General features: G+C 43.6%; 2 protein-coding genes across 2 annotated transcripts; one reads left to right on the forward strand and one right to left on the reverse strand.

Annotated features, from left to right (window-relative positions):
* Positions 1–1,033: 1,033 nt before the first annotated feature.
* LOC115164041 (trifunctional nucleotide phosphoesterase protein YfkN-like) lies at positions 1,034–3,401 on the reverse strand. Its single transcript, XM_029716171.1, has 5 exons — positions 3,334–3,401; positions 2,671–3,163; positions 2,410–2,557; positions 1,611–1,714; positions 1,034–1,478 (listed from the first exon to the last, which is right to left on the reverse strand). Exons 1-4 carry the CDS (start codon positions 3,399–3,401, stop codon positions 1,698–1,700), a joined length of 726 nt encoding a protein of 241 aa, XP_029572031.1. The 3' UTR covers positions 1,034–1,478; positions 1,611–1,697.
* Positions 3,402–4,688: 1,287 nt separating this feature from the next.
* Positions 4,689–27,368, forward strand: rgs7bpa (regulator of G protein signaling 7 binding protein a). Its single transcript, XM_029716413.1, has 6 exons — positions 4,689–6,140; positions 8,959–9,125; positions 23,737–23,867; positions 25,075–25,225; positions 25,336–25,406; positions 25,524–27,368. The coding sequence occupies exons 1-6, from the start codon at positions 5,991–5,993 to the stop codon at positions 25,613–25,615; spliced, it is 762 nt and encodes a 253-aa protein (XP_029572273.1). The 5' UTR covers positions 4,689–5,990; the 3' UTR covers positions 25,616–27,368.

Consider the following 27,368-nt stretch of genomic DNA (forward strand, 5'->3'; position numbering starts at 1 on the left):
TTTTCGATATTCACATTTATTGAGTAATTTTGAGTGCAATGTCAATGAATTGCACAATGTTCCTGGAAGTAATACAATGAATTACTTTAATCTCATGTTTCTGTCCAAGTGTTTATTGACAATCCGCCTTGTTTATGAGGCTGATAAAAAAGCAATCAGTGGATGAGAGATGCAAAAGACTTGTAATGTAATGTCCCCTGTCTCCCACGGTGACTATGGAGTCCTGGCTTAGTTGCTCTGTGGAATTCTCAGACGAGGAACAGCCCTGCCAACCGTTAGCTTTCTGCTTCTGAACGGCCCTCAGGGTGGACATGGAATATCCTGCCCTCCACTCCGGGCACCACAGCCACTCCCACCTCTCCCTCCAGATTCTCCCTCTTGGATCTCTCAATGACTGCAGAAACACCATCAATACACACTCCAGGTTAGCTCTCAATCCCAGATGTGATCAGCACAATAATGAAAAACAGGACAGATAGGACATTAGTCAGCCCTTGGAAAGGAGTGTTATCAATGAAAGAAGCAGCTGTGCTCACCAGACACAGAGGGGCTGCTGGACACCTTGATAAGGCCCATCATGTGACCAGACTTGCGCCTCTTCGTGCATCTGACTATCTGGCCAGACTCAACGTGGTTGTTAAGGACAGTTGACAGGATCTGATTTCCTGCCGTGCAGTAACAAAAGAGTGATCAAATGAAGATCCTACATCTGTAGATTGATAGCTTGTTTCTAACCTGGGTGCCAAACTCTTTCTGCATTCAACAAGTCTGCTCTGTAAAAAAAAAAAAAAAAGGAAAATAGAATATAAGCCTGTGACTGAAACATAAAGAAAATGGAAGTTGTAATAACCCGAGTTTAAAAAAGCCACCTCAGCATGAGTGGCCTCCAGCATGGCATAGATTACCAGATTACCCAGGCTGCACTCTGCTCGTCTCGCGGCAGCGTAGCGTCCATCCAAGGCCACGTCTATGTGGCACAGGACCTCTCCAAGCATGTTCTGAGACAGAGTGACATAAATTCATAAAACGGGCCTATGTGCCTATGAGGACCGCCACTGAACATGGTGTAGTCATCTTTGCCCTGAGGACAAAACAGGAGAGGATATAAAGGAGACTATTGTCAATGTATCCATTGCCCTGAAGCCAAATGGCTGCTTGCCAAACTGCTGTGAGGAGACAATTTTACCTGTCCACTTAAAACTACTGCATCTTCCACTGCTAACTAATAGACTACTTCATTTTTTCTCAATTTTTATTAGCCGGCTAGCGTAGGGAATGGGTACACTGCTCTTCCAGTGGCTGTGGTTGAGTGAAGCTGAAGAATATACTATACCTTCGTTAAAAATGATTTCATGGCCCCACATACTTTCTGTGTCTATCCAGACTTGCCTTAAACCTTCACAGTCTCAGCAATGACTCTGTGGCCAGGTTTTCCATTGGGATCAAAGCCAAACTGGATCCCAGAAACCTGGGGAAATCTGAAAAAAATGCAATATGTTTCAAGAACCCTTGTGATTGCTTTGTCTGTGAGAATAAAATAGCAACTACAATCAAACCAGTTCACTCATAATGTGCTTTTGGTGCCTTTCCATTGTGTTCCAGTGCACTACCTTCCATCCAGAGCAGGGTAGTTGCGGACTCCGTTCTCCAGGCCCTCAAAGAGCTGCTGCCCTGTGGCCTCCACCACCAGCACTGGGTCATTTATGTGCAGGATCTGCAGCAGGTCATGCATGGTCAGGGGGCCCACCGGGTGCAAGCGGTCAAAACGCAGAGTACCTCATTTCATTTTCATTTTCATTTCAGTCATTTAGCAGACGCTCTTATCCAGAGCGACTTACAGTAGTGAATGCATACATTTCAATTCATTTCATACATTTTTTTTTCTTTTCGTACCGGTCCCCCGTGGGAAACAAACCCACAACCCTGGCGTTGCAAACACCATGCTCTACCAACTGAGCCACAGGGGCAGAGTCAGACAGTAGTTCAAAAGTTTCATTCATACAGATGTAGGATCTTAATTTGAGCCAGTTTGCTACAGCAGGAAAATAATCCTGCAGCAACAGGAAATGTGAAGTATTATGTGGATTATAATTAATGGACATTTTTTGTAAGGGTTGTTACATTTTTTGTTAGGGCAAATCAAGTCTGACATTTCAAAAGGAAATGACAAACTTTAGAAACCTTTTTAAACCTCAAATACACTAGAAGTTTGCATTTCCTGCCGTGCAGTAACAAAAGAGTGATCAAATCCTACATCTGTAGATTGATAGCTTGTTTCTAACCAGGGTGCCAAACTCTTTCTGTATTCAAAAAGTCTGCTCTGTAAAAAAAAAAGGAAAATAGAATATGGAGGTAATATTTCATATAAGCCTGTGACTGAAACATAAAGAAAATGGAAGTTGTAATAACCTGAGTTTAAAAAAGCCACCTCAGCATGAGTGGCCTCCAGCATGGCATAGATGATCAGATTACCCAGGCTGCACTCTGCTCGTCTCACGGCAGCGTAGCGTCCATCCAAGGCCACTTCTATGTGGCACAGGACCTCTCCAAACATGTGCTGAGACAGAGTGACATAAATTCAGAAAACGTCAGCTTAGTGGCATCTGGGCAGGCTAGTAACAAAGACACACACTACGGTAAGCTAATTAAGCTGCAACAACTGAAACTCACCTGCATATTATCAGTGTATCCTTTCACACTCTGCTGGATTTCTGCATCTTCCTCAAGGTCTTTCATTGTGACTATCTTTTCACAGCTGTACTTGAAAGTCCCATCCTGGTCCTTCACACCATCACTCTTGGAAAGGTACCTGAACTCAGAGCCACTCTTCACAATCAGAATTCCATTGACCTCCAGAACCCCGTACTCATGGCCATGTCCTCCCAGAATGAGATCCACACCGTTAGACTCGGATGCTAGCCTGGCGTCATTACGCCACCTCGTGTGTGTGAGTGCGATGCCCAGGGCAGCCCCTTTGTCCCTCAGCTCAGCAGACAGACGATCTGCTGTCTCCACGTAGTCTATATACTTGATGTTGTTCTTGTCCACAGTGCCCAGGGTATCCAGCCAGTCCTCCTCTACCAGGCCCATGAAAGCGATCTTCAAGCCATTCCACTCCAGGATGCTGCTGACCACGCCATGGACCAGCGTTTCACTAGTGAACCTTTGAGTGAACAATTGTTGTTTGTTTACATTCAAATGAAACACTGGATGTAAAACAACCAATAGCCCTTTAGGTACAACTGAAGATTTATTGACACTTGCGAAGTATTGTGCCCATAAGTGTGTTAACCCACCGGCATATATAGCCTAGTATTGCTCAGTGAAACTGACCTGTCATACACATTGCTAAGGAACCATGGGAAGGGCATCATTTTAGTATGTTCTTCCAAGAGGTCCATGCCGAAGTCAAATTCATGATTGCCTTAGACGAAGACAATGAAACCACATTAAGGGCTCTATTCAATCTGTAAAGCTGAAGTGTTACAGATTCCGTAAAAGAAATGTAAACGTAATTTCCAATTGAGGCAACATTATGCATAATTTACTGTGAATGCAGTCTCCGCTAAAACGGGAACATTGCCTTTAAAATTCAATCACCCTGTAAAACTGAACTACCCGCGATGCGGATTGAATTGAGCCCTTATTAGTTTTGAGGGATCTCTCTCTCTCTGTCTGTGTGTGTGTGTGTGTGTGTGTGTGTGTGTGTGTGTGTGTGTGTGTGTGTGTGTGTGTGTGTGTGTGTGTGTGTGTTTGTGTGTGTGAGAGAGAGAGACAGAGAGAGAGAGAGAGAGAGAGAGAGAGAGAGAGCTCTCTGAGTAATGAATTTGGAGAAAGGGATCCTCTGAGGATTATTTTTGTGTACAATTAAGTAGTAATGCATGGTTGGAGAGAAGCACTTACCATACACGGCACAGTGGACTCCTAATTTATTTAGAACATCTACCATATGCTTTCCCTTGGTGACTGTGCTTAGCAAGGAAGGGCTCAGTCAGTCACCACTGAAAACTATCAACGGATTTAGCGACTGTAATACTTTTAGAGCAAACCTGGGGGAGAAAACCATAGCTAACATTTAGTTATGTGAAATTCTCATGTTTACAAAGGCTAGCTAGATTGCCCAACGCTAGACAGAGTGAAATTTCAACCAGACTTGATCCAGCCAACGGAAGTTAAAGTTAGTTAGGCCTAAGTGTATTTTCAAAACGTTAGCTAGCTAACCTTTACCATGCGGCTCCGCCAACCAGTTATTCTGGTCTTGCTTCTATATTTCGTACACGTCATTAAAGTGTAAAATAGTGAGAACTACTTCCGGTTTGTTACATGGTACCTCTGTTTCCAAACTTGAGAGATTGTCATCCATTTGTATTAGGCTTCTGCTGGTGATTGTTACAGAACTTGCTGTCCTGTCTTTAGCCTTTTTGCGCAGAGGACGCACTAGAGCCAACTGTATGTTGTTAACTTGACTTTGTCTCCTTAGAGATAAATGGTCACGCGACCTGAAGAGGAGCGCATGAGAGGCAATGAACAACCAGCGCATTTCTACCATTTAGACCGGCAGGCCTAGGTAATTAAATATCACAAAATAACAAACATCTAGTCTATTGTAACTCTTGTTTTAATTAGTTGAATTATGTTACATAAGAAATTAGAAACAGACTAATTAGCCTACGCAAAACACTGTGCGTGGGATTTCAGCACCTGGACAGCTCCGTGTAAGCTTTCAGGTGCAAGCGGTGTTGTAGCAATGCACTTTGGACACTGAATTTAATCTATTGTAGGTCGACACATAAAGGTCCAGACGTCATCTCGATATCCTGTTTTAACTGATATTTGACCATGTCACAAACTAACGTTCATTAATTAAGCTCACAAAACGTACATTTCTTTGAATTTCGGTTAAGTCTATAAACTGGGATGAATCAGACTTAGCCTAATAGTCATACCTTTAATTACTTTTTTTCAAATTGGCCTACAGTTAGTTGTTTCATATTATAACCAATGTCTATGTTCGGCCTAGACGAGGCTATTTAAAGAGAATACACATTTCACTCGAGCCTAATGAGAATACACATTTCACCCGAGCCTATAGGCTAGCCTATATCAGTGAGTCTGGTTTGCTGGGTCCTATTAGTTAGTATTCCTGCCCTATGGGTGTGCAGTGTTGCCAGCCACGTCAGGCCTGTAGCAACTGCTCCGCTCGTCTCTTGTCTCACCAAGGCAAGGTTAGATACACTCTGGAGAAACTCGAAGAAAAAGACCTTGGGAACAAAATCGGCATATTGGCAACCAGGAATAGATTTCCTGTCGGTTTCCAGTGGGTTAGTGATGAAGCAGGTGTTAGAATTGCATTAAGTGACATTGATTTTTTATTTAGACGTTTGGCGACGTTTTTGCGTTTCCAAAAGAGAGGATTTGCATACATTGCTGAAGACCCTACGCAATCCGTCTTATTAGTGTTTAATGGAAACGCGCAATTATAAGAAATGGTTGCATTTGGTGAATGCCAGTGAAGGCGATTGCTTTCCACCGACCAACACGGCAGCGGTGCGCTAGGAAGGACACTCCAGCTAGCTGGATCCCGGGTCGGGTGTGTACATAGGCTTCGGTTACCGTATACTATCAGCTGTAGTGAAGGTGACTCGCGCCCCTTTTGCAGTCGAGGCAATGCGGAGAGGAGTCGCGAGCGCTCATCCGGTACTTGTGCGCTCAGAGGAATGCCTGCAAACATTTCTGCTTTTTCTTAGACTTTCTTAGACTTTTTCTTAGAGAGGGGTAGAGAGAAAAATATCGGCTTTTTCTTAAACAGTAGAGAGAGGTAGAGAGAGAGAGAGAGATAGAGAGAGAGCAATAATAAACCACAGATAACTGTCTCGTCACCAAAATAGCCTAGCCCACAAACGAAAGAGAGAACAGGATATCGGCGAATATAGGTGGTGGTGGGGTTTAACGTTCTGTATTAGAGCTGTTTTATCACTGGATGTGTATGCATGAGTTCTGCACCGAATGGGCGCAAGAACCGCCCCAGATCCGCCGGGAACATCTTCCAGATCGGCAAGGCTTCCTACCGAGACCCGGAGAGGAGGGAGAGCACGGAGAGCACACGCAAAGCCCAGCGCGCCGTGACAGACTGTAGAATGGTAGGTATCGAGCTTGCGACATTCACCTCACAATGCTTATTTCCTCTAGCATGTTGCAGCTAAAGTCGTTTATTCATCCACCTTTTCGTTATTTCTTTCTTCAAGTAATTTCATCCGTTTGCACTGATATTGGCTGTTTAAACTGCAACAAACTGCAAATGCACCCACCCCCTCCATTGTGTGTAGGCCTATTGTCTGGTGAAAATGAAATCCATTTGCGTTGCTGTTGTTGCAGAGAAGACAAATTGACCCGCTCATGTTTTTTTTACCCGTGTTTTGTCATTGATTGCGATGGTGGGATTTGCATTTTGGAGCATCAAGTGTTGAATGCCCGGATGACGATGACTTGGGGTGATCTCCAATATCGCCTACATTACAGAGTTGTCTAACGGGCTCTGTTTGATGGACGCAGATGGCCACTGATTTGACAGGTGCTGGCAGAACCGTCCATATGTATTCTCTCCCCGCTCATACTGTGCATCAGTGAACGTCATTGAGTCTCAGTGCCCAGAGAACAGCAGAATGCTCCTGAGTCTCGAGCGCTGGTAGAAATGAAAAGCGTTGTCCCGTTCAAAGGATTCAATGCTCTACTTCGTTCGATGCACATAGCCGAACTTAGCATAATGTGTTGTCGTCAATTCATAATTAATTAATTTTACATAGGTACATTCACTTTGTAATTTCATGTCCTATAAACCTAATGTTGTTAGGCATCAATGTTGATTAGCCTATCTTTTGTATTGTGGAGGTTAGAATAATACCCCTGTCCAGGGATCAGTGCTGTTTTGGAAATAGCTGTCAATTTATTCAAAGATATGCTCTGGTTTAGAGAGGAACAATGGACTGAAAGGCGTGGAGTTGCTGTCCATAGGATGGTGTTGAATAGCTAAGGTAGTTATTGAACCTGCAGTGCGGATGTCTTCATTGTGTCCCCACTGTAAAAACCTAAAGCTGCTAAATTGACAGCCCACCTGTGAATATAGGATGACTATTGCTCTGATCTAACCTACAAGTCAATATGTTGTCCTGGCAACTGATGTAGCAAGTAGGCCTATTGCAACTGTGTCTGCTGGTGAAATGTTTACAATTCCCCATGAGAAAGCCAGATATGTTTACAGTAGCCTGCATTATCTAACCTAAAGTGCATTTGTAAAGTATTTAGATCCCTTAACTTTTGCCACATTTTGTTATGTTACAGCCTTATTCTAAAATGGATAAAAAAAATGTTTCCCTCATCAATCTACACAAATACCCCATAATGATGAAGCGAAAACTGTTTTTTAGAAATGTGTTAAAACATGTTTTTACCAATAAATAACAGAAATACCTTACTAACATAAGTATTCAGACCCTTTGCTATGAGACTCCAAATTAAGCACAGGTTCATCCTGTTTCCATTGATCATCCTTGAGATGTTTCTACAACTTGATTGGAGTCCACCTGTGGTAAATTCAATTGATTGGACATGATTTGGAAAGGCAGTTGTCTATATAAGGTCCCAAAGTTGACAGTGCATGTCAGAGCAAAAACCAGGTCGAAGGAATTGTCCATAGAGCTCCGAGACAGGATTGTGTGGAGGAACAGATCTGGGGAAGGGTACCAACATTTTTTGCAGCATTGGAGGTCCCCAAGAATACAGTGGCCTCCATCATTCTTAAATGGAAGAAGTTTGGAACCACCGAGACTCTTCCTAGAGCTGGCTGTCCGGCCAAACTGAACAATCGGGGGAGACGGGCCTTGGTCAGGGAGGAGACCAAGAACCCAATGGTCACTCTGACAGAACTCCAGAATTCCTCTGTGGAGATGGCACAACCTTCCAGAAGGACAACCATCTCTGCAGCACTCCACCAATCAGGCCTTTATGGTAGAGTAGCCAGACGGAAGTCACTCCTCAGGAAAAGGCACAAGACAGCCCGCTTGGAGTTTACCATAAGGCACATAAAGGACTCTCAGACCATGAGAAACAAGATTCTCTGTTCTGATGAAACCAAGATTAAACTCTTTGGCCTGAATGCCAAGTGTCACATCTGGAGGAAACCTGGCACCATCCCTAAGGTGAAGTATGGTGGTGGCAGCATCATGCTGTGGGGAGGTTTTTCAGCGGCAGGGACTGGGAGACTAATCAGGATTGAAGGAAAGATGAAAGGAGCAAAGTACAGAGAGATCCTTGATGAAAACCTGCTCCAGAGTGCTCAGTACCTTAGAGTGGGCGAAGGTTAACCTTCCAACAGGACAACGACCCTAAGCACACAGCCAAGACAACGCAGGAGTGGCTTTGGGACAAATCTCTGAGTGTCCTTAAGTGGCCCAGTAAGAGCCCGGACTTGAACCTGATCGAACATCTCTGGAGAGAACTGAAAATAGCTGTGCAGCATCGCTCCCCATCCAACCTGACAGAGCTTGAGAGGATCTGAGAAGAATGGGAGAAATGAGAGAAACTCCCCATATACAGGTGTGCCAAGCTTGTAGCATCATACCCAAGAAGACTCAAGGCTGTAATCGCTGCCAAAGGCGCTTCAACAAAGTACTAAGTAAATGGTCTGAATTCTTATGTAAATGTGATATTTCAGTTTGTTATTTTTTATAAATTGGCCCAAAAATCTAAAAACAGTTTTTGCTTTGTCATTATGGGGTATTTAATCCATTTTAGAATAAGGCTGTAACGTAATTTTTTTTGAAAAAGTCAAGAGGTCTAAATACTTTCCGAATGCACTTTACATGGAAGAACTTTGCAAGGACTGGCTGTGGCTCGTGACAGAGGAACCTATATCCGAGGTCCAAATAATCTTAAATCATGTTTATTTAATTTTTCCCCCAGATCGTCCAGGAGTTTAACACACTTGTGGCCCTGTATCGTGAACTGGTCATCTCCATTGGCGAGATCTCCGGCGACTGCCCCTCAATACGGGTCGAGATGCACAAGACGCGAATTAAAGGCTGTGAGATGGCAAGAGCTGCACACCAGAGCCTGTCAGTCATTTCGGGGTAAGTCCCTGTTGTTGAAAGACAACCATTGTTCTCTCTCACAGACATGGGTCACAGCCTTCTATTAAAACCTCAGCTTAGAAATGTTACTTCGGTTTCAGACTCTGCTTTCTGTTTAGAGTGGCCTGTGTGAGCTTTGATTTTTGTTCTGACTGATCTGTACATTTTTGTAATTGCACCGTAGAACACACTATGGATATGCATGTTTTTATTATTTATTAACTTTATTTACCAACAGAGTTTTAAATTACCCTATCTACCACAGGAATCCAGTTGTAATTTGTTTTGTAAGGTATTCCATAACTATGGTCCATTAAAACAAAAGGTAGGATTTACCAAACTTTGTGGAGACAAGCGGGACCTCAAGAGTTAACCAACCCTGCCCAATGGATTTGGTATCTCAGATGTTTATATTTCAGCAGGGAAGTGAGGTACACTATACACAGTTGAAGTTGGAAGTTTACATACACTTAGGTTGGAATAATTAAAACTCGTTTTTCAACCACACTAAAATTTCTTGTTAACAAACTATAGTTTTGGCAAGTCGGTTAGGACATCTACTTTGTGCATGACACAAGTAATTTTTTTCAACAATTGTTTACAGACAGATTATTTCACTTACAATTCACTGTATCACAATTCCAGTGGGTCAGAAGTTTACATGTACTAAGTTGAATATGTATTTAAACAGCTTGGAAAATTCCAGAAAATGATGTCATGGCTTTAGAAGCTTCTGATAGGCTAATTGACATAATTTGAGTCAATTGGAGGTGTACCTGTGGATGTATATCAAGGCCTACCTTCAAACTCAGTGCCTCTTTGATTGACATCATGGGAAAATCAAAAGAAATCAGCCAAGACCTCAGAATTTTTTTTTGTAGACCTCCACAAGTTTGGTTCATCCTTGGGAGCAATTTCCAAATGCCTGAAGGTACCACGTTCATCTGTACAAACAATAGTACGCAAGTATAAACACCATGGGACCACGCAGCCATCATACCACTCAGGAAGGAGACGCGTTCTGTCTCCTAGAGATGAACGTACTTTGGTGTGAAAAGTGCAAATCAATCCCAGAACAACAGCAAAGGATCTTGTGAAGATTCTGGAGGAAACAGGTACAAAAGTATCTTTATCCACAGTAAAACGAGTCCTATATCGACATAACCTAAGAGGCCGCTCAGCAAGGAAGAAGCTACTGCTCCAAAACCCCCATAAAAAAGCCAGACTACGGTTTGCAACTGCACATGGGGACAAAGATCGTACTTTTTGGAGAAATGTCCTCTGGTCTGATGAAACAAAAATAGAACTGTTTGGCCATAATGACCATTGTTATGTTTGGAGGAAAAAGGGGGAGACTTGCAAGCCGAAGAACACCATCCTAAACATGAAGCACGGGGGTGGCAGCATCCTGTTGTGGGGGTGCTTTGCTGCAGGAGGGACTGGTGCACTTCGCAAAATAGATGGCATCATGAGGGAGAAAAATGATGTGGATATATTGAAGCAACATCTCAAGACATCAGTCAGGAAGTTAAAGCTTGGTCGCAAATGAGTCTTCCAAATGGACAATGACCCAAATCATACTTCCAAAGATGTGGCAAAATGGCTTAAGGACAACAAAGTCAAGGTATTGGAGTGGCCATCACAAAGCCCTGACCTCAATCCTATAGAACATTTGTGGGCAGAACTGAAAAAGCGTGTGCGAGCCAGGAGGCCTACAAACCTGATTCAGTTACACCAGCTCTGTCAGGCGGAATGGGCCAAAATTCCCCCAACTTATTGTGGGAAGCTTGTGGAAGGCTACCTGAAACGTTTGACCCAAGTTAAACAATTTAAAGGCAATTCTACCAATTACTAGTTGAGTGTATGTAAACTTCTGACCCACTGGGAATGTGATGAAAGAAATAAAAGCTGAAATAAATAATTCATTTCACATTCTTAAAATAAAGTGGTGATCCTAACTGACCTAAAACAGGGAAATTTTACTAGGATTAAATGTCAGGAATTGTGAAAAACTGAGTTTAAATTTATTTGGCTAAGGTGTATGTAAACTTCCAATTTCAAATGTATACAAAAGTATGTGGTCACCCCTTCAAATCTGTGGATTCTGCTATTTCAGCCACACCCGTTGCTGACAGGTGTATAAAATCGTGCACACAGCCATGCAATCTCCATTGACAAACATTGGCAGTACAATGGCCTTACTGAAGAGCTCAGTGACTTTCAACGTGGCCTCATCATAAGATGCCACCTTTCCAACAAGTCAGTACGTCAAATTTCTGCCCTGCTTAGAGCTGCCCCGCTCAATTGTCGGTGCTGTTATTGTGAAGTGGAAACGTCTAGGAGCAGCAATGGCTCAGCCGCAATGTGATAGGCCACACAAGCTCACAGAATAGGACCGCCAAAATCAGATTGCAGCTCTAACAAAGCTTGGTCAACATTCGGTGTAATGGCATACATAACCGTATCGTCTGCATACAGATGAATATTACAGGATTTAATACATAGGCCAATGTCATTTGTGTAAATAGTAGCGAGAACAGGTAACAAAATCAACACTTTTCATAATATCAAGGAGTCTAGACTTGACACCATCAGAAGGCACACATTGTGTCTTGTTTGTCAAATAGTTCTTAAACCATTTGCAAGACTCCTTATCCAGTTTTTGAATGAGTAGGGAAGGGTCAACGGTGTCGAATGCCTTGGAAAGGTCTATAAATAAGGCAGCACAGTGTTTTATATGATCTAGGTAATTTAACACATCATCTTAAACAAGCATAGTGGCTGAAACAGTGATATGCCCAGATCTAAAAACAGATCTAGTACATATTTAAAATAGAGTGAGAAGTTAAAAAGTTCTTAGCTGGGAGTTGATCAGAGATTCTAATACCTTGTCTAGTCAAGATGACTTAGAGATTGGGCAGTAATTATCTAAGTCAGAAGGATTTTTGCCCTTACTGTATGTAGGGGGAGGACATGTGTCTCTTTCCAAATCTTAGGGATAACACCAGTAGCAATTGTTAAGTAAAAAAATACCTGGTTAAAGATTCAACAATGAGTGTGGCAGAGAGCGGTAGTAAGAAGGGGTCAGGTGAATCAACCCTGTGGATGTTTTACATCGATTTAGCAAGGCACTTAATACATCATAGACATCAAATGGTTGAAATGAAAATAAATGATGTGAGTCTGTTAGAGCATCATTCTTTACAGTCTGTTCTGAGGTGACAAAAGGACTGCCTGTTTTGGAATGACATACATTTTTATAGACTATCCTTTCAAACAGGTGGCCAGCTGAATCAAAATGGTTATACACTACACATAAACATCTTGTCTAGTATGGGACTAGTATGTCAAAATCTGCGGTGGCAACGAGAGGGTGGGGTTTTGTTTAAAAGATTTGACCACTTTCCAGAAGTTGACTGGATTACCACCACTCTCCAATACACAATTCAATAAATATGTTGATTTAGCTTTTCTAACCAGAGATAGACATCTATTTCTCAAATGTCTGAGGACTGCCAATCAGACATAGACTCATCAGTCTAGCCTTAGCCCAAGCTATATTTCTTTACTGCAATTTCTCAGGCAATTCATGCATGAATCAATGATCAGATTTGTCTTTTATCCTTAGTTTTTTTTTTACGGCGCATATTTATCTGCAACAGAGTTAAACAGGGAAATAAAAGAATTAAGGGCCTGTCCAAGTCAGTTCAGGTCAGACAAAAACATTTTGCTCGTTAAAATTCCTATAATTTCTCTTTTTAATAATGCGTGAGCCAATTTTAGGCAGTTGTGTAAGGACCGACGCTGGGAAGCAAGTACAGGGAGTGAACATTTAATGGATATTAGACAAGAAACAAACAATGACATCGTCTGGACAGGGGAAAACATAACGACATCAATGCTGACACAGGGAACAAACTGAGGAGCAGACAGATATAAAGGGGCAATCAACAAAGTAAAAGAGTCCAGGTGAGTCCAATGAGTGCTGATGCGTGTAATGATAGTGACAGGTGTGCATAATGTAGGGCAGCATGGCACCCTTGAGCGCCAGAGAAGGGAAGTGGGAGCAGGTGTGACAGTACTGAGGCATGGCGCTAGACTAGCAGGCTGAGGCGTAGAAGTCCGACGAGCCGGCTGAGGCGTGGGAGCCTGACTAGCCAGCTGAGGGGTGGGAGCCCGACGATCTGGCTGAGGCATGAAAGCCCGACGATCCCGCTGAGGCGTGGGAGCCTTACGAGCTGGCTAAGGCGTAGGAGCCTGACGAGCCAGCTGAGGCATGACGTGGGATGGAAGCCTGCCGAACCAACCGAGACAAGGAAACCTCTCGAGCCAGATAGACTCGAGCATAGACTTCTTTAGCCAAGATGCAGCTATGACCAGAATGTCCACGTTGGTTTGAGAATCCGGAGTTACAATCAAATCCATTTTTGAAATCAAACTTCTTGCAATTACATGAATCAGTCCAAGGCCGCAACTACAGGATTTCAGATCAGCAGGAGTTTCTAATACGAACATGCCACATTCAGCAGGTTCAGCAGGTAACTCACTATTAGAAAATACCATGGTGTTGGCTTTAATTGGAATAGATACAACATTTCCTAGAACTGAACCATTAGCCCTGTACCTCGAACAAGTACGTGGATTAAAACAAGAGTTAATAAGATTTACTTGTTGCGGGCAAGGACTGATATCCCATCAAATTTGTAGTACCTATTCGATACTAGCACTAAGCATCCTCGCTCCTCTCCTGTTTGGGTGAAAGCCCTCCCTTTTTAAGAACTGAGGACATTCCCAAAATAAGTACAAATTGTCAATAATATCCAACACTCTTTTGAGAGAAGAGTTTCGACTTCATCCAAGAGTCCAGCGAAAATAGCCAGGATAAACGAGCCTGTGGGGACGTTGTCTGTGGGTTGCTCCAGGGGATGGCTGGCTCAGTAACCCAGGACCAGAATTTGAGTGGGAAGGACTTGGGGGACGGAGTAGGTTCCTCGTTGGAGGCCCCTGGTGAAGTCAGGGGGCTCAGTGATGAAAAATGGTTAGCGAGCCGCAGATCTGGACGAGAGGGGAGATGGAGAATGCATTGGAAGGATCCTCTTCTCCTACTTCTAAGATTACACTTTGCTTCCGATGGTGTAGTTCTCCGGTTCTCGTTGGTGGGATGTGTTGATACAGGAAAGTGGGCCAAGGTAGTATCCTCAGTAGCTATTGCAGAAGAGCCCAATCTCGTAGAGCAGGTATTCCCAGGGGTACGCGCAAGGCGGTCGGAGGTACGCCAAATAAAAATGTGATTGATTAAAAAAAATATATATTTTCAAATAGTACATTCATATTTTTGAACGGGGTTCCACATTTGGGTGAGTTTTTATTGTTGCCTGAGTAGCCTCGTTTCACTGCTAAAAATAAAATTAAACCATCTACTGTTCAGCGAAATAACAACACAATGTCAAATACAGGTAGCCTAGTCAAATAATTAGCATCCAATCACATTAACCTTTACTCTCTCACGGGAAATGTTCACTCTTGCGCAGACATTTCGAAACAAAACAGCAAGAATAAAGACGACTTTCGAGTAATAAGACGTATAAAAGCAACAGATACCATTAATAAGAAGGGGCTAGAAGCGTTTTATATTGTGAGCTACCGACGGGCTAGGACAGGCAAGCCCCATACTATTGTGGAGGACTTAATTCTTCCTCCTGCAGCGGATATGGTTGGGACAATGCTGGTGGGAAAAGGCCCAAAAAACTATACGGACAATGACCTCATCAAACAACACTGTTTCACGACGCATCAGTGACATAGCATGAGAGGTTTTGAAACAATTACTGTTTCGCATACAAGCCAGTGAATTATATGCATTACAGCTGGATGAGTCATCAGACATGGCGGGCCTGGCACAGCTCCTGGTATATGTCCGTTACGTTTATGGGGGTCAATTAAGGAAGACATCCTCTTCTGCAAACCACTGGAAACCAGGACAACATGACAGGATATTTTTAAAGTACTGGACAGCTTTGTGACATCAAATGGACTTTGGTGGTCAAGATGTGTTGGTATCTGTACTAATGGCGCAAAAGCCATGACAGGGAGACATAGTGGAGTGGTAACGCGCGTGCAAGCAGTTGCTCCTGACGCCACTTGGGTACAACACAGCATCCACCGAGAGGCTCTTGCCGCCAAGGGAATGCCTGAGAGCTTGTAAGACGTTTTGAACACTACAGTGAAAATGGTTAACTTTGTTAAAGCAAGGCCCCTAAACTCTTGTGTATTTTCTGCACTATGCAATGATATGGGCAGCAACCATGTAACATTTTTACAAAATACAGAAGTGCGCTGGTTATCAAGGGGCAAAGTATTGATACTTTTTTAAAATTGAGAGACGAGCTTAACGTTTTCTTTACTGACCATAATTTTCACTTGTCTGACCGCTTGCATGATGACGTCTTAATCACACGACTGGCCTATCTGGGTGATGTTTTTTCTCGCCTGAATGATCTGAATCCAGGATTACAGGGACTCTCCGCAAATATATTCAATGTGCGGGACAAAATTGAGGCTATGATTAAGAAGTTGGAGCTCTTTTCTGTCTGAATTTAACAAGAACAACACACAGGTCTTTTCATCGTTGTTTGATTTTTGGTGCGCAAGTGAACTCAAGCTTACGTACAATGTCAAATGTGATATAGCGAAGCACCTGAGTGAGCTACATGCGCAATTACGCAGGTACTTTCCCAAAACGGACTACACAAACAACTGGATTTGTTATCCCTTTCATGCCCTGCCTCCAGTCCACTTATCGATATCTGAACAAGAGAGCCTCATCGAAATTGCAACTTGCGGTTCTGTGAAAATTGAATTGAATCAGAAGCCACTGCCAGATTTCTGGAGTTTCTTGCCTTGGTAAATCACGCTGACACTGATGCCCTTTGCAACCATGTACCTATGTGAGAGTGGTTTCTCAGCCCTCACTAGCATGAAAACTAAATACAGGCACAGACTGTGTGTGGAAAATGATTTAAGACTGGGACTCTCTTCAATACAACCCAACATTGCAGAGTTACGTGCATCCTTTCAAGCACACCCTTCTCATGAACCTGTGGTTGTAACGCTTGTCGTAAGTGGTAGTTGAAGTGGACCAAGTCGCAGCGTGGTAAGTGTTCATGATTACTTTATTCATAAACACACTCAAACAAAATAACAAAAGCGAAAACGCACAGTTCCGTCAGGCACAGACACTAAACAGAAAACAACCTCGGGGGCTATAAAAAGTTTGTGAACCACTGTCATAGAGCACCCTGGCTTTTCCTCTCGGTAATTTAGAATTGTTGTATCAAAAACAGCATGCAGTCTTGAAGTCTCCTTAAGGTGTCAGCATGCTTTAGTTCAGCTGGCACCTTGCCAAGTTCGGCTAGGCGAAATTAATGAGTGTGCTTGCGTACTCCCTTAAAAGACATTCGCTTGAAAAATGAGAATAAAGCGGCAATAGTACTGTTTGTCCAATTTGAGACGCCGTAGCCAGAATACGGGACCATTTTTGTCTCAGCTCATACAGGAGTGATTTATAAATTTTTATATTCACTATTTTTCAATTGTGATTCATCATGGAGTGCTGCAGCACCCTCAGCACCCCTACTTCCTGTGGCTATGCTTCCACAGTTTAGTGGGCTATCCTTTTTGCTGAGTGTGATATTGACCTGCCATACTGCTGCTAAGGAGTTGGTGGAGAGTTTTCTACAGTATTGCAGAAGAGTTCCACTGACTTTGCAGTTGATTCGTCTGTGGATCCTTTTGAGAGAAAGCAGTAGCAGTATTACGTCTTTTGGAGGATATACAGCGCCTTCAGAAAGTATTCACGCTCCTTGACTTGTTATACATTTGGATGTTTTACAAGGAGGGATTAAAATGGATGTAATTGTCATTTTATGTCAACAATCTACACCAAATAATCTGTAACATCAAAGTGGAAGTAAAATTCTAAACCACAGTTTATCTTAATTACATGAGTATTCAACCCCCTGAGTCAATACATGTTAGAATCACCTTTGGCAGTGATTACAGCTGTGAGTCTTTTGGGGTAAGTCTCTAAGAGCTTTGCACACCTGGATTGTACAGTATTTGCAAATGATTATTTAAAAGATAGCCCGGTTAGCCAATGTGCGGAAGCACTGGTTGGTTGGCCCAATTGAGGTAGTTTGTACATGAATGGTTAGTTAAAGTGACTATGCATATATGATAAACAGAGAGTAGCAGCAGTGTAAAAAGAGGGGTTGAGGGGGTTGGGGGGGCACACAATGCAAATAGTCCGGGTAACCATTTGATTACCTGTTCAGGAGTCTTATGGCTTGGGGGTAAAAATTGTTGAGAAGCCTTTTTGTCCTAGACTTGGCACTCCGGTATCGCTTGCCATGCGGTAGTAGAGAGAACAGTCTATGACTGGGGTGGCTGGGGTCTTTGACAATTTTTAGGGCCTTCCTCTGACACAGCCTGGTGTAGAGGTCCTGGATGGCAGGCAGCTTAGCCCCAGTGATGTACTGGGCCGGATGCACTACCCTCTGTAGTGCCTTGCGGTCAGAGGCCGAGCAAATGCCGTACCAGGCAGTGATGCAACCAGTCAGGATGCTCTCGATGTTGCAGCTGTAGAACCTTTTGAGGATCTCAGGACCCATGCCAAATCTTTTTAGTTTCCTGAGTAGGCTTTGTTGTGCCCTCTTCACGACTGTCTTGGTGTGTTTGGACCATTCTAGTTTGTTGTTGATGTGGACACCAAGGAACTTGAAGCTCTCAACCTGCTCCACTACAGCCCCGTCGATGAGAGTGGGGGTGTGCTCGGTCCTCCTTTTCCTGTAGACCACAATCATCTCCTTAGTCTTGGTTACGTTGAGAGAGAGGTTGTTATTCTGGCACCACCCGGCCAGGTCTCTGACCTCCTCCCTATAGGCTGTCTCATCGTTTTCGGTGATCAGGCCTACCACTGTTGTGTCGTCTGCAAACTTAATGATGGTGTTGGAGTCATGATGCATAACATGATGCAGCCAACACCATGCTTAAAAATATGAAGAGTAGTACTCAGTGATGTGTTGTGTTGGTGCCCTCCCTGCTCTTTGTGGTTGAAATTCACTGCTCGATTAAGGGACCTTACAGATAATTGTATGTGTGGGGTACAGAGATGAGGTAGTCATTAGAAAATCATGGTAAAACTATTATTGCACACAGAGTGAGTCCATGAAACTTGTTATGTGACTTGTTAAGCAAATGTTTACTCCTATGTAGGCTTGCCATAACAAAAGGGTTGAATAATTATTGACGTAAGACGTTTAATTTGTTCTTAATTTGTAAACATTTGTAAAAAAAATAATTCCTCTTTGACATTATGGGGTATTGTGTGTAGGCCAGTGACTCAACATCTGAGTTTAATCACTTTTAAATGCAGGCTGAAGCACAACAAAATGTGGGAAAAGTCAAGGGGTGTGAATACTTTCTGAAGGCACTGTAGCTGTAACTTTGTTTTTTGTTACGTTGTGCCCCTGCTGCTTACAGAATGACTCGTTACAGATGTAGGATCTTAGTTTGATCACTCTTTTGTTACGAATAATTTTTCTGTAGAGAAGGAAATGCAAACTTGAAGTGTATTCATGGTTTAAAAAGGCTTCTAAAGTTTGTAATTTCCATTTAAAATGTCAGGCTTGATTTGCTCTAATGAAAATATATCAACCCCTACAATTTCTTTTTATTAATTATAATCTACACAATAATTCAACTGTCCTGTTGCTGCAGGATTATTTTCCTGCTGTAGAAAACTGGCTCAAATTAAGATCCTACATCTGTTACATACAGGTAATTGACCAGCTTTTCAGATCCCTCCAAAACATTCTTAAATTTTCAAACACTAAAAGGTCATTATCAACATTTCCACAATTTCACGGTATTATTCCAACTTCATAGTGTGGAAATATGTATAAAGCACAGGCAAATCACATTTTGGACTGCACTGGTCTTTTAAATCCAAAGGGTACCTTTCCACGTAAAATACTTAATATGCTATTTTGATAGTCTGGTCCTATTTGTATGTGCCAAGTGCTAAAGCTAAAAGCACATACTAAACTTGTGTTCCAAGAATGTGCAAAGTTGTAAGGGATGACCAAGTAGGTAATGAAAAACAACTGAATAGGGTGCAAATATTAGGGGATTTATTTTCCCAAACTTGAAGTTGTTTACAAAGTAAGATAAATCAAAAACCATAGTACCAGAGAGGAAGAGGCGAAGGGCGAGGTTTTACTCTGCTCACAATCTGTCCACGAAAATAACTTTATGTATGGAGGTCAATGAGTGTTGAATTTATCAGGTATCAAGGTAAGACCCAAGTGCAGACTGTGTGGAGTAACAATGTTTATTGTAACAACAGGGGCAGGCAAACGACAGGTCAAGGCAGGCAGGGGTCGATAATCTAGAGTAGGAGCAAAGTTACAGGACGGCAGGCAGGCTCAGGTAGAGTTCAGTAATCGAAAAGTAGAGCAAAGGTACAGGCAGGCAGGCTCAGGGTCAGGGACAGGCAGAGTGGTCAGGTGGGCGGGTACAGGGACGGGTCAGGACAGGCAAGGGTCAAAAACCAGGAGGACGAGAAAAAGCGAGGCAGGGAAAAGACAGGAGCTGACAGGACAACCGCTGGTAAGCTTGACAAACAAGGCAAACTGGCACAGACAGACAGAAAACACAGGTATAAATACACAGGGGATAAGTGGGGAAGACACCTGGAGGGGGTGGAGACAAGCACAAGGACAGGTGAAACAGATCAGGGTGTGACAGAATATCTTTATCAAAAAATTTAATTGCTAATTTGCTACGGGAGGCTTATTTGATCGAATATATTTTTTGTAATGGTTAGGTTGTTATGAACGCACTGATATAAGTGGGCGCAAGTGGCATTTCGGCAAGTTACCCAAAAATGACTTTTATATCGGAGTCAACTGGGTGAGGATTCCTATGAGTTGGGAGCAGTCAGCCAATGAAGAAGAACAAAATTCACTACTTTAAAATAGAGAGAGCCTCAATGGCGCTGCCCAGGCAGTCACAGACGGTATTATAACACAGATACAAAGATGAGTCCTTTATCTATCTCTATGGCCTGTTGTTCACATGCGTATCTGCCCTCTTACTTGTGCGGCGTACCGTGGGCAAGCCACCAGGGGGAGACTCGTCGCGGCCTGGTGACAGACGGAGTCTACATCACGCGGCGGTGGCTCCCGCTGCTGGACATGTCAGGTCTCGACGGGTCTTTTTCTTTATTGTTTTAAATAAACACCCTTGAAACTGAGGTCTCACACTTGTGTCTGTGTCTGCCACAAGTGGTGAAGAATGCAGGCATTTGACAACGTGGTCAGACCAGGGTTGACATTTATGCAGTATCAGCATAGACGAGTTGATAGCTCAGTTCGTTCGGGCCCAACAAGCGCAACAGGACATTTAGTAACGAATGCTGGAAAAACAGCGTCTACAGAATGTCCACCTGCTTGAGGAAGTCAGGAAGCTGCAAGGAGAAACACAGATCAAATCTCATCCCAATAAGTTTTTAATCAAGCTAACGGAGGATGACGACATCGAGACCTACCTCTGCACGTTCGAATGGACAGCACTCCGGGAAGGATGGCCAAATGCGAAGTGGGCAGTCTGCTGGCCCCGTTCCTGTCCGGAGACACCCAGGCGTATTATGACCTCAACACTGAACAGGTGGCTAACTACAACAGTTTCAAGAGGGAGGTACTTAGCCGCTACGGGTTCAGCCTGTCCCGTCGGGCCCAACTGGTCCACAACTGGAGGTTCGTGGCCAAATCCTTCCCCCTGAGCCCAGGTGAGCGACCTACTGCGCATCACCAGGGCTTGGCTCCTAACCGACGTAGCCACCCTCCCTGTTATCGACAAAGTGGTCATGGATCGCTTCTTACGGGTGCTACCTCACGTCATGAAGAGGGTGGCAAACCTACGCGCCCAGACCTTGGAGGACCTCTTGGGAGCCGTGGAGACACACCAGAATACTGAGGCCCTGCTGAAGGGGACGCAGGCCGAGTCAGGGAGCTGTCGGAGGGGACGGAAGGATGACCCCATCATGGTACTCCCCAATTCGACAGTCAGCCGGGCTAAAGGACTGCAGATCCACGGAGAGACAGCCGGGGGACAGCCGACTCGTCACCGACGACCCCAGGTAGATGAAGACCAACGGAGGCGCCCAGGGACACCTCGCATGGAATTACCCGGGTTGAGAGGAGTCGATGCCATCAGTGGGCCCTGGAGACGAGCCGGTGAACTACATCACCTCCATGGGTGCTGGTGGTTCGCTGGGTCCACAGCAAACCACCAGCACCCATGGTCCCGGTGAAAGTCGATGGTCATGACACCCCGCCTCTGTTGACAGCCTTGTCCGTGTTGTGGTCAAAACCTGTGACATTGACAGGACCAGTGGTGGTCACGAGCAATGAGGGCCTTGGACCAGCCCAGAAGTAAGCGCTGCAGGAGCTCATCGATCGGAACACCGCCGTGTTTTCCAAGAAGCCAGGCCTTAACGACCCTCATTGAACACCACGTCATCACCCGGCCAGGAGAAACGGTATGAAAGAGGCCAAAGAGGCCAAATATGCCTAAACCAGACATTTGTCTGCATTTCTGCAATGACTTCCGGGGGGTGAACGACATCAGTTTGTTCTACACCTATCCCATGCCGAGGGTGGACAAGCTCATCGACCGGTTGGGAAAGGCCCGGTACATCAGCACCCTGGACCGGACCAAGGGTACCCTTGGCAGCCTCCTCCTGGGAGAAGACAGCATTCTCGACACCGGACGGCTTTTACCAGTACCGGGTCCCCTTTTGGTCTCCATGGAGCCCCACCCACGTTCCAGTGCCTGATGGACCTAGTCCTCCAACCCCACCAACAGTACGCAGCGGCCTATTTGGAGGACATCATCATCCACAGCCAAGGTTGGGAAGAGCACAGGACACGCTCAGGCAACCTGGGTTGACAGCGAACCCCAAGAAATGCAAGCTGGTGTTCGAGGAGGTGGAGTACCTGGGGTATCTGATTAGATGGGGGAACATCAAGCCCCAGAAGAGGAAGGTTCAAGCAGTTCATGACTTACCTGTTCCCCGCACCAAGACACAGGTCAAGTTCTTCCTGGGGCTGGCGGGATACTATTGCCGGTTTATCCCCAACTTTGCGGCTATAGCCTCCCCCTTTACAGATCTGACCAGGACCCGCCTCCCAAAAACAGTGAAGTGGTCGGATGAGGCCGAAGCGGCGTTCAGACACCTGAAGCACAAGCATTTCGCTACACTCACAATAGCATCTGCTAACCATGTGTATGTGACAAAGAAAATGTCCAGGTACCGATGCTGGTGCAGACGGATGCCTGCGACACGGGACTAGGGGCTGTCCTGTCCCAGGTACAGGATGGGGAGGAACACCCCATCATGTACATAAGTGGGAAGTTGATACCCGGAGAAAAGTACTCGAGTACTCGATTGTCGAGAAAGAGTGTCTAGCGGTGAAGTGGGTGCTAGACACTCTTAAGTATTACCTTTTGGGTACCCACTTCACCTAGTCACAGACCATGCTCCCCTGGTCTGGACACAAACGTTCGTGTCACCAGGTGGTTCTTGTCCTTTCAACACTTTTCTTTTTCTGTTGTGCACAGGTCAGGGGCAAAGCATTAGAACGCGGATGCCCTATCGAGAAGTGAGACGTACATCACATTGACGACTGCACCCCTCCCCAAAGGGGGACCATTCTCCTCCCACCAGCCTTCCATCTTTGAGGACATGCATTTCCATTCTTGAATTTCTTGTCAATATAATAGACGATCTTTGATAGTGTATAAAAATAGTACTTAAAGGTCTGTAAATTAATACAAGTAAGACTGAACAGAGGGGTTCGGTGTTTTACCCCAGAGAAGACAGCATTCCCCGGAGCCCAGAAGGCGGTAACCCAGAAGAGGTCTCCTTGAGGAGACCTGTTTCTTTTCTTTTTCTTTATTGTTTTAAATTAACATCCTTGACACTGTTCTGTGTAAATGTCTAGATCAAACCTCCTGGCCTGCCACACTGGCTAGAATGGTCCCACCTGATCTCGCCTCTTTCCGCCTGCCTTCCATCTTTGAGGACATGTATTTCTTAATTCCTATGTGGAACATAAGGCTTCCACAATAAATAACCATGTCCCCACATTGCCCAAGCTTAATCCAAGTGATTTTGAATCTTCATGTGGAAATACTCTTTCTCATTGTCTGTTCCATCAGGTCTGTCGTTTTGGTTGAACCTTAGTAACTCATATCTTCCCAGACGTTGTTGTTGTGCTGTTACCTTATCTGAATCTTGCCGCTCAACATTGATAGGGCATATGTGCAGTGTTGATGTGTAATGTCTAATTTATTGTTGTATTGGTGTGGTTTATTGTGTATCATTTTATGTGTATCATGTTTTACTTTATTGACCTTTTCTGTACATCCTTGTGGTAAAGGAACATTGTAGATGCAAGGCGAAGTTATGTGCAAGCAGACAGTAAAGTATTATCTCATCTCATGGGTAATCTCGATATTGATTGGCATTTGTGTGTTGGCGCCACAGGCCTGAGGACGGAGAGATCCACCCAGAGATCTGCAGGCTCTTCATCCAGCTGCAGTGCTGTCTGGAGATGTACATCACGGAGATGCTCAAGTCTGTCTGTCTGCTGGGGTCCCTGCAGCTCCACAGGAAAGGTAGGGAATGCCTCACATAAAACAACATGAAATTATAACCTGACGTAGAGCCTATGTAGCACTATCATAGCCAGAGACGTGAAGCCTACATAGGTCTGCTTGTCTGATGGGATCCTTGAAGCTGCACAGGACAGCTATAGAACACTTGATATCTTTACACAGATTCAAATCAATCCAATTTCAGCTACAATTCACTGTTTACTAGGGCTGTAATGCTATACATATTTGTACCGATCCATTCGGTACGAGGACCTCGGTTCGGTCCACACTGTGAACCTGAATCAATACATCATTTATTTTGTTTACAAAAAATAAAAACACTAGGCCTATAGGCTTTGCCTACGCTGTGTTGTATGGCATTACCTCATAAGTAAATATGAGCTGAATCCGTTAAAACAACTACAGTCTATGTGCACATAATAAAAAGGAATTAAAACTTAAATGAGAAGTATATGCTATAACGAACAAGAGCCAACAGGTAGGCTGCTATTTAATCTGAATGGAGGTGTAGTTATTTGGAACTGTAGGACAGGAAGAAGGCCCATGCAGACTCAATTAGCCTGCTCTTCCTTGTGCTGTATAAGGTCTAGTTAATAAAATACCTTACAAATGGCCTTTTCTGCTGCTTCCCTCACTCGGATCCGACAACGTCTATATTGAAAAATGTATTTATGCATATTTGTCCGGGTGGGAAAGCCACATTTCCAACTTTTTAGACCTCTACTTGAGGCCCAAAATAACAGTCCCTGTCACAATAGACAATGCCAGGAACATTGTGAATGATGTCACATAGACTGGACTTGGGCCACACCTAGGGTGCTTTTTAATTTAACGTATTTTGCCAAAGAAACAAAAATTAACAACAGTAACTGTTGAATTTCATTTTTTCCCTGTATCGCAACCGTAACCAAACCGTGACCCCAAAACCGCAATATGTACCGAACCTTGGGTTTGGTGAACTATTACACCTACACCCCTACTGTTTACTGTGTAAAACATGTAATTACTATTACATTACTATTATTACTAATAGTGTGTGTGTGTGTGTGTGTGTGTGTGTGTGTGTGTGTGTGTGTGTGTGTGTGTGTGTGTGTGTGTGTGTGTGTGTGTGTGTGTGTGTGTGTGTGTGTGTGTGTGTGTGTGTGTGTGTGTGTGTGTGTGTGTGTGTGTGTGTGTGTGTGTGTGTGTGTGTGTGAGTGTATTCCAGGGAAAGGGAAAGATTCCTGTGGGCCTTCCAGGATTGACAGTAAGGTAGATGAGAGCTCAGACATACCCATTCTAGAAGACACCTCCTCCTCCCCAATAGATTGTCATCAGCTCTGCCGGCTAGTCGCCACAGACATAGACAATACTGAGAGGTGGGCCTATTGTGTGTTTGTGTGTGTGTGTGCGTGCGTTGGTGTTATTACCATAATTCTGAATACATTAGCAAGACACATATGAGTACTATGTAAATATGATTTCACAGGGACATGAGAGAAATGAAGAACCTTCTCAGTAAACTCAGGGAGACGATGCCTTTACCACTGAAGAACCAAGGTAGGGCCTCAACTGGAGCCTTCTATATGCTTGGGTCTTATGTGCGTTAAATACACCGTTGAAAGGACTTTGACATGAGTTTGAACTTGTAATTGTCTTGTCTGTGTTTGTACCCAGATGACAGCAGCTTGCTGAACCTGACTCCTTACCCACTGGTCGGACAGAGGAAGAGGCGGTTCTTTGGGCTCTGTTGCCTGGTAACCAGCTAAGGGCCCCGCCTTCCTGGGTTGAAGGCGCATGGTGACACTTTACTTGCAGTGTTGTTCACGGCACAACCATAACAGTGTCCAAAGAAAATCGTAGTGTCATGAGACATGCCAATATGTGACAACATTTTTATAAAAGCTTATGTTAACTAGAATTACTTATATTTGCCTGTCATGACGAATATATTTATTTGCTTTATGACATAGTGTCATAAGATATTGACAGTTGTCATAACAGTGCCCCATAACGGAAATAGCATAGTATGTCACGTTTTGGAATGTGTTATGACACTTTACGATGCAATTATGACACTGTTATGTATGTCATGAACAACACATCAAGTAAAGCATTACTATGGCAACAAAGACACCATTTACCACAATCCTTCACCACTTGTGTCTCCCATCGATCTATTACTGCCATTTCCAATATACAATACATTTCTCTCTTTTGTTAAAAAGGCTACCTACCCCATTTTATAATTTAATTTTGTAATACAAAGATGAATTGTAATTGCAATGTAATGAAATGAATAGTCATAAACATATATTTTAAATGTATTACAACTGATTTTCCTTTTGTCAGAGTTTTTTTGGTTTGTCAGAGGTTTTCGGGAGAGCGAGACCATTTGAAACAGCAGGCAGGTTTCCATTGACCCAGGTTTATTCGACAAAGGCAAAGTCGCAAAAGAAAATATTGCGCCATGTGTAATGGAAACTGACTTTCAAGAATACCTGAATTGCTTCGCCTTGCTTTTCTGGTTGGCAGGAAAGTTTCACCATCCAATTATTTCAGATCTCCAGGAGTGAAAGTTTCACCATGCAAATTATTCAAATATGGCAAACATTAGTAAATGATTGCATTCTTTCCATGCTGTCTTTTGCGGGCTACCTGAGACATGAAACAAATAGCTGGCATACAGGCTGTCGCCAATTTATTAATGTGTAATTTGCCTAAATGGGTAATGGAAACACTTCAACCACTACATTTTATTCGACACTTTAGGTTTTAACTAAAAATATATATTTTTTAGGTGTGATGTCATTACGCCCAGCTGTTTTTATCGACACAAGATAGTTAAATGGAAACGAATTGACAAGTTAATGGAAACATAGTACTGTCAACATTATTTTCTTCCATAAAGCTGAATTGATGAGTGAATGGTGTGTGGGACACAATATGATCTGCAAATTTGTGTCAAAAACAATGTTACCAAGTACGACACTTGCAGTATATATGGACACACTGCTAGGTAGAAGGTATTGAGCAGACCAGAGCACAGAAAGTCTGTTGTGTTTCGCTCTCTGTTTTCCATTTCTTGCCATCCCTGTACTTCCTGTCCTGACCTTTATTAAGTCTTCCTTGAACAAAAAACCTGTACCCAACTTTTACTTTCCATCTTCAAGGAGGAATATACTATACAATACTCCAATAAAGATCAACTTCTTTGCACATGCAATATCTATCTTTAAATTGAGACCTTAGAATTGTGTATATACATACTCTCTAAGCGATGCGCTCTGAATTATTTTCCAAGTTGGGATAGTGTGGTGAAGTCTTGGTTGGCATAAGCAGGTGGCGTCTCCCTCTGTAAGGCACAGTCAGTGCGGGCAGTGGGGACTCAGCATGGGTCTTGCTTATTAATAATAGTGCTAAATGTGTAGGGCATGGAAAAGGTACAGTACTGTAGTCAAAGCTGAAATAAAAAGCTATATGTTATTTTACATTGTTAATAAACTTTTTTATTTAAACTGA

Source organism: Salmo trutta, chromosome 27, assembly GCF_901001165.1.
Source record: "Salmo trutta chromosome 27, fSalTru1.1, whole genome shotgun sequence".
Lineage (NCBI taxonomy): Eukaryota > Metazoa > Chordata > Actinopteri > Salmoniformes > Salmonidae > Salmo > Salmo trutta.